This window comes from Odontesthes bonariensis, chromosome 19, assembly GCF_027942865.1.
Source record: "Odontesthes bonariensis isolate fOdoBon6 chromosome 19, fOdoBon6.hap1, whole genome shotgun sequence".
Taxonomy (NCBI): domain Eukaryota; kingdom Metazoa; phylum Chordata; class Actinopteri; order Atheriniformes; family Atherinopsidae; genus Odontesthes; species Odontesthes bonariensis.
In genome coordinates, this window is record NC_134524.1 from 3,013,410 (window position 1) to 3,025,682 (window position 12,273).

A 12,273-nucleotide genomic window follows, 5' to 3' on the forward strand; every position below is an offset into this window, starting at 1 on the left:
GAGCACATAAACCCTCATAGAGAATGCATTGGGAGCAGGATTTTTGAAAAAAACTGACGTACCATTCATGTCAATGGGAGATTTCTGGTGCAAATTCGACCCTGACAGAAATTGCCCCAAATGGGCGTGGCAACTTGCCTGACTACGTCATACTCACGATTCTAGTCAGAATGTGAGTCTGATACCGCTCAATAGAGTTCTGAGTATGGGGCGTGTTTCAACCGAACCAGGAGAAAAAATGCCTCTTCGCTCAATTGGATAGACCTACAACCAATCAGAGCAACGTAGTATGTGACGTAGATTAAGCAACACACACTTGTTGTAGGAAGGACGGCAAAAACATCTTTTCTATCGATAAAAGCCTTTATCGCGTTCCTCTGTTCGTCTTTCAAAACGAATGCAATGTGGAGATCCTGTAGAACAGACTCGATGGCAGAATCTACACACCCTAGCTCTCCAGCGGCAGCCGTGTTTGTTTCAAACTAATTCAAACCAAGCGCTCTTTGGTGACGTAGTCGATAATGTCCCTGTTGATCATCTGTCCATCATCGTATAAAGCCCGCCCTGGCAATCTGATTGGGTCGACCGATTCTTGGTCGGGCATAATGATTTCCCAACTGAGCAGAGCCAGACCCAACTTCCCGACCAAATCTTTTATGGGCGGGGCTAAGTTCGGCTGGCACCCAGGCTACGTGGCAACACCAGGCGCCAACCTTAATCTGACACTGAGTCACACTGAGTCACACTGAGACACACTGAGTCACACTGAGACACACTGAGTCACACTGAGACACACTGAGACACACTGAGTCACACTGAGACACACTGAGTCACAAGACCAGAGCTCTAACCCTGAGCTCAGCGTATTTTGAGTACAGGTAATTCACTTTTACAGGGTTATTATTACTTTGTACACTGGTGGATTAACTGAGTAAGTTCACTGGAAACTACACTATTGGGATAATAGGGTTCCATTGTTCACAGGGTCTCATAAATGTTCACCTTTTTTCATAAGTTTTTTTTTACTTACGTTATGGTTTAAATACTTAATCTTACATTGAGGTATTTTTCTATATACCTTTCCCTTCCACTTGGCCCTTACGCTCCTCTTCAAAGCTATGCTGTGCTACTTTTTTATGCTATGCTATGCTATATGCCCTTTTATGCTATGCTATGCTGTTCTATGCTAACTGTTCTACGCTAATCTTCTCTGCCATCCCTTAGAGTTCACCTGGAGGTCATCAGCTCTGCTCCATCACCTTTTGTCTTTGTGCGCTCGTTGTTCCTGCTCCTTCTCATCCGGAGATCCTCCTACATTTTTATTAATGACTTTACAAATGCCCGTTTGTCACAGTTGATGAGGAATGCCGCTGTTGAAAGGAGTAATTAGCATTTGGGCCCCGAGCAGACCTCCACCGATTTGTAATCATTAAAGTTATTTTAGCCTTAAGGAGTTTCTGTTTTTAGTTCTGGGTAAGTTGTGTTGCCGTCGGGGCCGAAGAAGAAGAAGAGTTGTGGACTAAAACAACATGAGCAGCGCGACTGAGAGCATCTGAGATAACAGCAGAATGTCTGTTGGGTAAATCTGCTCAGTACATGATTGTGTGAGTAACTGAGCAGTTGTAGAAGCAACAAACAGATCAGTTCAGTTTTCTCGTGTTAAACGGTTCAATTCAAAGTAGCGTTAGCCTGCTTAGCTGCCTTTTCCCTCAGTGCAGCCATGACGTTTGGACTAAAATGCGTTCACACGTCTGATTCCAACACAACAGACATTTGAAAGAGTTTCACAGCTTGAAGTTGAGCCTCGTGCCCTTTTAGTGTTGGAACAGCCTTAACTTTCAGCTTCAGTCATGAGCATCATACAGCTGTCTGCGAAGTACAGGGAACAACTCCAAACCTTTTTCAGACTGCGTTAAAGATTTCTGGGTCTTTGGGGAAGATGATAAGGGTCAACTTTCCCTCGTAACCAAACACACATTTTCTTCAAAAATATCTGTGTAGCAAGAACATGAAAAGCATGAGAAAAGTTAACATCTGCCCTTTAATGAAATGCAGAACAATGAAATACAGACGAGTGTAAAGCTCGACTTCACATCAAACTGAAATGATATATTGCTTCTTCAGATGTTTACAGAAATACCCACAGCTGGTGCAAAGCTACTTTGTGGATTTTAACTTTAAACAAAAAAATATGTTCAGTATAACAGAATAAACATGTTTCTACTTTCAAACAGACTGCATTTTGTTCTGTCCATCAACTCACAATTGATGCCATGTTTGTCTTGAACGTCGGGAGATCCGTCCCCAGTTAAAGCAATCCCAACAAATTATAAAGCACTTTCAATGGTTCTTCAAACATGTGCTCCCCACAGAACATTCAGAACTAAAGTCCTGACAAGATAAGGTGGTAATCCACAAAGAAGATTTTTAATCTGAACAAAGGCAAGGCTTCTGATTGGTAGTTCCTGTTTGCTTATTTGCCGTAAAAATTGTTGTTGATTTAAGCCAATCATTTCTCTGCAGTGTTTCTACGTTGGTGTCTCTTTAGACTAGATAATGCAGTGAAAGCTGCCCCACACTGACCACAGATGAAAGGTTTCTCTCCTGTGTGAATACGTTGGTGTGTCTTTAGATTACCTAATCTAGTGAAAGCTGCCCCACACTGACCACAGCTGTATGGCTTCTCTCCTGTGTGAATACGTTGGTGTGTCTTTAGATGACCTAATTGAGTGAAAGCTGCCCCGCACTGACCACAGCTGAAAGGTTTCTCTCCTGTGTGAATACGTTGGTGTGTCTTTAGATTAGGTAATGTAGTGAAAGCTGCCCCACACTGACCACAGATGAAAGGTTTCACTCCTGAGTGAATACGTTGGTGTGTCTTTAGACTACCTAATTCAGTGAAAGCTGCCCCACACTGGCCACAGATGAAAGGTTTCTCTCCTGAGTGAATACGTTGGTGTGTCTTTAGACTACCTAATTGAGTGAAAGCTGCCCCGCACTGGCCACAGCTGAAAGGTTTCTCTCCTTTGTGAATACGTTGGTGCGTCTTTAGACTAGATAATCTAGTGAAAGCTGCCCCACACTGACCACAGATGAAAGGTTTCTCTCCTGAGTGAATACGTTGGTGTCTCTTTATACTACCTAATTGAGTGAAAGCTGCCCCACACTGAACACACCTGAAAGGTTTCTCTCCTGAGTGAATACGTTGGTGTGCCTTTAGATGAGATAATGTAGTGAAAGCTGCCCCACACTGACCACAGATGAAAGGTTTCTCTCCTGTGTGAATACGTTGGTGTCTCTTTAGACTACCTAATTGATTGAAAGCTGCCCCACACTGAACACAGCTGAAAGGTTTCTCTCCTGAGTGAATACGTTGGTGTCCCTTTAGATGAGATAATCTAGTGAAAGCTGCCCCACACTGACCACAGCTGAAAGGTTTCTCTCCTGTGTGAATACGTTGGTGTCTGTTTAGATGAGATAATGCAGTGAAAGCTGCCCCACACTGAACACAGCTGAAAGGTTTCTCTCCTGAGTGAATACGTTGGTGTGTCTTTAGATGAGATAATGCAGTGAAAGCTGCCCCACACTGACCACAGCTGTATGGTTTCTCTCCTGAGTGAATAAATTGGTGTGTCTTTAGATTAGATAATCGAGTGAAAGCTGCCCCACACTGACCACAGATGAAAGGTTTCTCTCCTGTGTGAACACGTTGGTGCGTCTTTAGATTAGATAATTGAGTGAAAGCTGCCCCACACTGGTCACAGCTGTATGGCTTCTCTCCTGAGTGAATTATCTGATGATACCTCAGATTTGATCGTTTGATAACTTTCCCACAGTCCTTACAGCAGTGCCATCCGGATCCCTCTTGGGCTCTACGTTTCTGCAATGACAGAGAGGAAGAAGACTTAGATCCTTTTGAAGTTCACACAAAAGATTTCTCTAAGCTAAACTACGCTAACCAACATATTCTAACTGGAGCTGGACAGACCGAGCCACACAGGTCTCAATATCTCAGATTAAACATGAACGCTGAGGGTGCGTTTATAAGTGCCCTCAGCTATCAGCACTGTGCTCTGATGTGTTCTGCACACGTTCAGCTTTTTAAGCAGTAAACTCTTGCTTTTTGCTCTTTTACTAATTCTTTTTGTCATGATGAAACTCTGAATAGGAACTTGAGCTATGTGTTTTGTGTTTTATGATCAACTTCAGACAATCTTAAATCACTGCAACTCGAAAAAGGAAATCATCCTACTCGCTGATTCAGGAAAAAAATTAAACAGCTGATGGATGAGTGCAATTTGACAAATCATAAAAGGACCGACAAGAATAACTAATACGTCAAATACAACAATTGATCTAATATTTACTAATAATCCTGAAAGAATCTCTAAGACTTTGAATCTATTATCAGGCCTGTCAGATCACAATTTTATCTTGTGCTCATGGAAAATTAAGAGGAAGCATTTAATGGCATCCACCAGAGGTCACCAGTTCTACTTCATACCCAAAAGCCGGCAACAATTCCTGAATGAGGAAATCCAAAATCTAGAAGGTCTAATATTCTGGAAAATAACGACACTGAGGCTCGCTCAGATAACTTTATTAAATAAGTCAATGATATTATAACGATTCACAAAAAAAAAGGTAAATCCAAGCAACATAGAAATAATCTGCCCTGGTGTAACAATGAATTTATAAAATTAATGAAAAATAGAGATAAAGTCTTAAGGATGACCCATAAGGTGAAAGCAGATTCTATATTGAGGCAATAAATGGGGCAAATGGTGATTAAAAGCTAATATGGAACAATTTAAATGAGTTATCTCCCCATCTTAGTGATCTACAGCTCCAGGTAAATGATGAGCTAACTGACTATCTGGAGATTACTGTGAGTTATCAATAGATTTTTCATTGGCTCAGTTGAGGAACTTTCGAAGCCCTTTAAATGCTCACATATTTCATCTCTAAAAAGGCCAGAGATTCATTTGGTCTTACTCGTGACCTTTTAAAGACCAATAAACAGGCTCTTGCTGACCCAGTTGCACATCCTGTAAATCTATCCATAAAACAGGAACAGTACCATCGACATGGAAGATTGCTCGGGTCACCCCCGTCTTTAAGGCCGACAAAATCTATCCACCCATAAGTATTTTACCTAGAATTTCCAAAGTAAGCAGAGAAATGGGTTACCACAGAACTGACTGAACACTGAAATAATGGCCATGCCAGTCTTCATCCAATGCAGTTTGGATTTAGGAAATTCCATTCAGCAGAGACAGCTACCTGTTATTTCCTAGAAAACTTAAAGAGCTTGTTGGATCAGGGTGGCTTTGTAGCTGCTGTATTTCTTGATTTAAAGCGTGGTTTTGACACCATTAATCATGATGTGCTTATTGCTAAATCTGCTCATTTCAACTTTTCAAAATAGTGCCCTCTGCTGGATGAAATCATACCTGTCGCACAGGAAACAGGCCGTTCAAATTGGTGATTCGCCATCTTCATACCTCACTTCTTCTGCTGGAGTACCACAGGGCTCAATATTGGGTCCTGTTTCATTCAGCCTAAATGCCCATAACTTACCAAATGTCTGTAGAAATATAAAGATGCAACCATATGCTGACGACACAGTATTATACTGTCATGCCAATTCAATTCAAGAAGCTGCTGCCATTCTCTCAGGAGCCACGGTGCCAGTGTCCTATTGGCTCCAAAACTGTTGTTTACATTTGAATAAAAAAATAAACAGTCTGTATGTTTTACTCCCGGCAGCCAACAGAGGGACAGCAACCATCAGTCAAGGTGGATGCAGAGACACTTGATGTGTTTCAACACTTTAAGTACCTCAGGTAATTCTGTGGCTGCCCCCCGTCTCTGGAACTCTCTCCCCGTCTATCTGAGAGCTCCACAACCACTGGGCGACTTCAAAAGAGGCTTAAAGACTTTTCTTTTTAAGCAAGCCTACTCTGCCGCCACATGATTTTTATGATGTTGATTTTATCCCTGATTTTAGTTGTACTTTGTAGCACTTTGAGATTTTTGCTAATGAAAAGTGCGTTACAAATTTGATTTATTATTATTATTATTATTATTATCTTTGATTCTAATCTTAATTTTAAGCAACACGTTAAAAAAGTAACAAATAAAATAAAATTTAACTTATCAAATTTAAAAGACATGAGACGCTTCCTGACTATGGAGTCAGCGAAGACTTCCACGCATGCAGTGATACTTCCTCGTATTTCCTGCTGTTATACAACATGGTCACATACATCAGAGTGCAAAATCTTGGACTTTGATAGCTATCAGCTGTTTCTGGATGTCTGTCTCATCTTTAAGGTTTCCAAAGGATTAGCCCCTCCACTATTACAGGATTTCATAAAGACAGAATCCTCTAGAATAAACCCCAGAGCACTAGAGGAGACTGATGTGCAATGATGCAGGACTAAGTTTGGCCAAATGGTGGAGTCCATCAGAGGAACAGTGCTGGAACACACTGCCAACTCGTGATAGAAACTGGGACAATTCCACCACCTTTAAAAAGAGCCTTAAACAGTGGTTGCAAACAGCCAGAGCTGCTCTCATGGGTCACCTCTCCGTCTTTTCCCTTTTGTGTACGGACTCTTAACTTTGATGTGAATCTTTCTAAAGATTTTCTGTTTGTTTGTTCTTTAGTTTTTTGTCATGGTGTATTGTCTGTATGTTTTTATGATACCTGCCTGAGGACAACGGATGAAATTTAGCAGCTGTGCTAACTCCGGCATATTTACATGGATGCTTTGCTGATATGTTGTTAATGTGCAGAGTCCTAACCAAATAAATAAGAAATAAAATAAAAACCTCCTCCACACTGACCTGTGGCCCGGTGGACCCAGAGGATGAGCCGGCTCGTTTCCTGGTGGAGGGGTTCTGCTCCTGGTTCTGCTCCTGGTTCAGCTCCTGGTTCTGCTCCTGGTTCAGCTCCTGGTTCTGGTTCTGCTCCTGGTTCTGGTTCTGCTCCTGGTTCTGCTCCTGCTTCAGCTCCTGGTTCAGCTCCTGGTCCTGCTCCTGGTCCTGCTCCTGGTCCTGCTCCTGCTCCTGGTTCAGCTCCTGGTTCAGCTTCTGGTTCAGCTCCTGGTCCTGCTCCTGGTCCTGCTCCTGGTTCTGCTCCTGGTTCTGCTCCTGGTTCTGATCCTGGTTCTGATCCTGGTTCTGATCCTGGTTCAGCTCCTGGTCCTGCTCCTGGTTCTGCTCCTGGTTCTGCTCCTGGTTCTGCCCCTGGTTCAGCTCCTGGTTCAGCTCCTGGTTCAGCTCCTGGTTCAGCTCCTGGTTCAGCTCCTGGTTAAGTTCCTGCTTCAGCTCCTGCTTCAGCTCCTGGTTCAGCTCCAGGTTCAGCTCCAGGTTCTGCTCCTGGTTCTGCTCCTGGTTCAGCTCCATTCTGGTCCGACTGATGGACTCTGCAACTGTCAGCACATACGATAAGATCCAGCTGTGGCGTGCAGCGTGTTAAACCACACCCACTTTTCTTCTTCTCTTGATAACCTTTCTGCACAGTTTTTAACCATCCAGTCACATCCCATTAAACTCATTACTGTGCTTTTTATTTAAATCCCTGTGAACTTAAAAATGCTTCTTTATTTTTTATTTCGTTTATTTGACAGGGACAATACAATCAGACATAGTTACAAATCAAAGCTTGTATACAGAGTATAGCAACAAGTGCTAATTTACAACTCCCGTCCCTGGTTAGGCTTTTCTATGCTGACACAAGACCTAAAATAGACATTAAAATAAACCTAAAATAGACATTAAAATAAACCTAAAATAGACACTAATTTACATAAGAACATTAATCTATAAATACAACAGTGCTGTTCAAACTTTCATCTCATTCATTCACTCTCACATTTTTACAAGTGAGTACAGTTTTGGTTGGTTTTAAGCCAAAATTGAAGTTTAAAGGTGAACAATTTAAACTCACTGATGGACTTAATATCTGTGGGCAGTGAGTTCCAGAGTTTACAGCTTTTGTAAGAAAAGACCGACTGTCCAAACGATGTTCTGCACTTAGGGATTGTACAGTTGTGGTTGGAGCTGCCTCCCTGAGTGGTTCTGGAGCCAAATTGTGATTTAAGCATTTAAAAAATAATTTGAGAAAACACAAATTGCTAAAACTGTCAAAGCTCAAGAAATTATTTTTGTAGAGGATTTGACAATGGTGATAACGGATTGGTTTTCTGTCCATCATTTTGAGTGCTTGATTGTAAAGTGAACCAATGCGCTTTGTGGCTGAGGGAGCTGCCTGGGCCCATGCTGTCATGCAGGAGGAGATCTGAGGAAATATCATCCCATGCATGGCAATGGGATGATATTGATCTAATGATCTAAATGGCAATTTCACACGTTGCCATGTCTATACTGGCTTATTTTAAACAAAATAAGGTTAAACCAGAGCCGCGTTACACTGGCTGTCATTCAGCTGACCCGGGATGATTCTCAAATCAATTCAGCCTGATTGGCGTGCGTGCCTGAAACATTTGGACATATTTGAGGACTAATGCACATATTCCTTTTTTTTTTTTTTTTTTTTTTTGACCTCCGACATGTTCCTATGTTTATGCGTCTCGCATTCACTAGCTTACCACGCGTGACAAAATATCTAAATCGTCGCATATTTAATGACGTGTGGAACGCAATGTGTAAGAATATCCGATCTGCCTGTTTACACGGCGGTCGCATCGTCACATATCCAATTCGTATCTGATAAATTTCCACATATGAAGGAGGCCTGTATCCGATCTCAAAATATCCGAATGCATGCGTCCTCGTCCTATTTACATGGTCAAAAAAACATATCCGATCTGTGTCACATGAGAGCAAAAAAATCAGAATTGGGTAACATTTAACTGACAGTGTAAATGTAGTAGGGTTGGGCGAAAAAAATCAATTCATGTACATATCGTGATTTTTTTAATGGGATGATTTTAAAAATCGATTTTTCTCCCCTGAATCGATATATATATATATATATATATATATTTTACCCTTGTCCGGTCCAGAATTATGGCAGCAGAATTGTAATCTGAATAGCATTTATGCTAAACACATTTGCTATGCCATGGGAAGCTTTATCAATTATATTACGTCATATCCGTGTCCAGATAAACTTCATCAATTCATCACATTAAGTTATGTTAAAACTAGCCCACATTTGTGCTGTGTGGACGTTTCAATTCATTTTGTAACTGTAAACTTTAAAAAATGCCTCCTTTTGTCTCAGTTGAAATAAATGTCAGCTGCTGGACTGACTGACACAGACTGATGTGCATTGTTTATGGGAACGACATTCATTCTAGGAGTGTATGATTCAACTTGTTTGTTTTTTTAAGGAGGAAGAAAATCGCAATAATTGGAGAATCGCAATTATCAAGAATCGTGATACAATCGAATCGTGACCAAAGCATATCGTCCCACCCCTAAAATGTAGCCTAATTGATTTTTGAAGAGCCACTGACTAACCTCAGCCATGCATGCAGATAAAACATCTGCAGCTTGCTCTGGTGTCTTTGCGCCTGCATAAAAAAATACATCGTCCGCGTTAAGTTGGCAGCGGACACCTGGGAAAATCAAAGGCAGATCATTTATAAAGAGACTGAAAAGCAGTGGCCCTAGTATGGAGCCCTGCGGTATGCCCATTGAGATGTTTCTCTGAGAGGATTTGTCCTGGGCCACTCTCACACACTGCATGGCCTCAGGGGAGATCTTAAGTGTAGACATTTTGGCTAAAAGGAGGCTATGGCTGACTGTTTCGAATGCCTTTTTAAGATCAAGAAACACAGCTCCAACCACTTCACCCTTATCTAATGATTTTTTTATGTTTTCTATGAAGCAGCAGTTGGCGATCTCAGTTGAATACCCTGCTCTAAAGCCAAACTGCTGTGGGTGGAGGAGTTGATTCTCCTCCAGGTGCTCAGTTAGTTGAGCTGCCACCACTTTTTCAATCATTTTTGACGGTACAGGTAAAATTGCTATCGGCCTATAATTGTGCATTGAGTCTTGCTCTCCTGATTTAAAAATTGGGACAATCGCAGCTTTTTTCCACCCTGAAGGAAATTTACATTTTCTAATAGACAAATTGGAAAGATGTGTCAAAGGTTTAACGAACAAGTTACCGTAACGTTTGAGAAAGCAGGAGTTTATATTATAAATATCATTTGCTTTGGAGTTAGACAGTTTTTGGATGGTCCTTGCTACCTCAGTCTCGTTCACTTCTTGTAGACAAAAGTATTCAGAAGAAGACTGCAATGATGTGACTCTCTCAAAATCTTTTGTGAGCTCTTCTATTGATTGTACAAAGTGCTTATTAAATTCATGAGCCATGATGGCGTTTTCATTAATAATTTTGCTGTTAATTCCTTAATTCTTGGTATTTTTATTAGTCAGATTATTTAAATGTTTCCAAAGGGAATTATTGTTGCCGATAGAATTGCCTATAAGGTTTGTATAATATGAAGCTTGTGCTTTTCTGAGCTCTTTCACTTCTTTATTTCTCAAGCTTTTAAAAGTAAAATTGTCTGTGCTGAGTTTGGATTGTAGTGATTTCTTCAGGGCTAGATCTCTCTTTTTCATGAGATTCCTTATATCATTATTTAGCCACGGGAGACTATTTTCCTTTTCCTTGCACTTTTTTTTTATTGGTAAATTTGTTAATTAATTGAGTGCTCGCTGCAGTGATTGAATTCCAACATTCATCAACATCTTCCAAGGCTAAAATATGTTCCCAATTGAGATGTTTTAGTTCCCTCTCAAACTGTGGGATTTTGGATTTCGTGCCATTGTCATTGTTCTTTAATTTACCAAAGTCTCTTTTTAGTCAGCTTCCTAGCAGTCAAAGTCAAATTGTGGTCAGATAGTCCCGTTATTAAGTTATATGTTTTTATAATGCGCTCAGGTTTGTTTGTAAATGCCATGTCCATTAAGGTTTTTGACCGTCAGGTGATCCTGGTGGGCCCTTTAATCATTTGATGGTAATTAAGTTTTGTCATGATTGTTTTAAGTCTTTGTTTGCAAACTTTTTCAGTCCAGTTAATGTTAAAATCCCCGTACCATATTGTTTCTCTGTAAGTCTCAAGCTGCTTAATTGCACGAGTTAATTCATCATAAAAAGACACATTATGAGAAGGTGGGTTATAGAGAACAACAACGTTAAAATTCATGGATTGTGACAAAATTATATTTAAGGCTAGACATTCAAGAGGAGTGTTAAGTTCAATTACTTTACAATTAAATTGATCTTTGATATAAATTAGAACTCCTCCTCCCTTCCCAGAGTCTCTGTCCTTTCTGAAGCATTGATATCCTTTAATATCCATCATATCAGTAGGAATATTGCTATGAAGCCACGATTCAGTCAAACAGAGGTAATCCAAATGGGAATCCACGAGGAGAGCGGCAATCTTCGGATGTTTAGTTGCCCCCCAAGAATTCCCTTTGGTTTGCATTTAGGTTCCCATAGCACTCTGGCGTGATTCAGTTTGAAAGAATAGATATTGCTTTTGTTTTTGCACTGCGTGATTGTCTTTGGAACGCATTTGAGCTGTGTTTTCTGCACCAATTTTAAAGACCCACTAAGGTCACAGTTCAAAATATGTGTAGCTTTTTGATCAAATTCAGAAAAATAATGTAATAATAACTCTGTAGACCGACAGCCACTGTGTGCAATATCCCATAAATCTCATCTGAGTCAGTGGAACACCATCAACTTAAATCATTTTACTACATTAAGACAATGATCCCGTTTGAGGAAAGGGTCCCAATATCATCCCAAAGACTGAGGTTCAGATTCTCTCCGTTTCTAAACCGGTTCTCATTTCCAGAACCTTTTTATCATGTGCTCAGTCCTTGTTGGTTTGTGGATGGTTTAACGCTGTAACGGTTAGCATTAGCTTTAGCGTTAGCAGGCCGGGCTAACTGTGAATAGCAGCCAGATTATCTGAACTTTTTACTCTCTGCTGCATGTTCTGACTGCCCGTGTCCAGCAGCAGGAATCACACCAATGACACAGAGCACTTTGAAGACATTTCTGCTAACGTCTGACCGCTAAATTCATTCTTTCCTGGACTCACCTGCATGCAGCTTTCTGTTGCTATGCTACCAGATGTTCCGAGATGAGCCGAGATGAGCCGAGGCTTCGCAGTGTGTGTCGGGTAATGGGCCGTTTCTCAATGTGCGTATTTGTCTGTAGTGATGTTTCCAACAGGGTCTTGACTGAAGCGCGTGTCCAGTAACTTCGGATGT

At 41.0% G+C, this 12,273-nt stretch overlaps 1 protein-coding gene across 1 annotated transcript; it reads right to left on the bottom strand.

Moving 5' to 3' along the window:
* Positions 1-1,929: 1,929 nt before the first annotated feature.
* LOC142369478 (uncharacterized) lies at positions 1,930-5,089 on the bottom strand. Its single transcript, XM_075451828.1, has 2 exons — positions 5,081-5,089; positions 1,930-3,880 (listed from the first exon to the last, which is right to left on the bottom strand). The coding sequence occupies exons 1-2, from the start codon at positions 5,087-5,089 to the stop codon at positions 2,510-2,512; spliced, it is 1,380 nt and encodes a 459-aa protein (XP_075307943.1). The 3' UTR covers positions 1,930-2,509.
* Between the last annotated feature and the right edge of the window lie 7,184 nt (positions 5,090-12,273).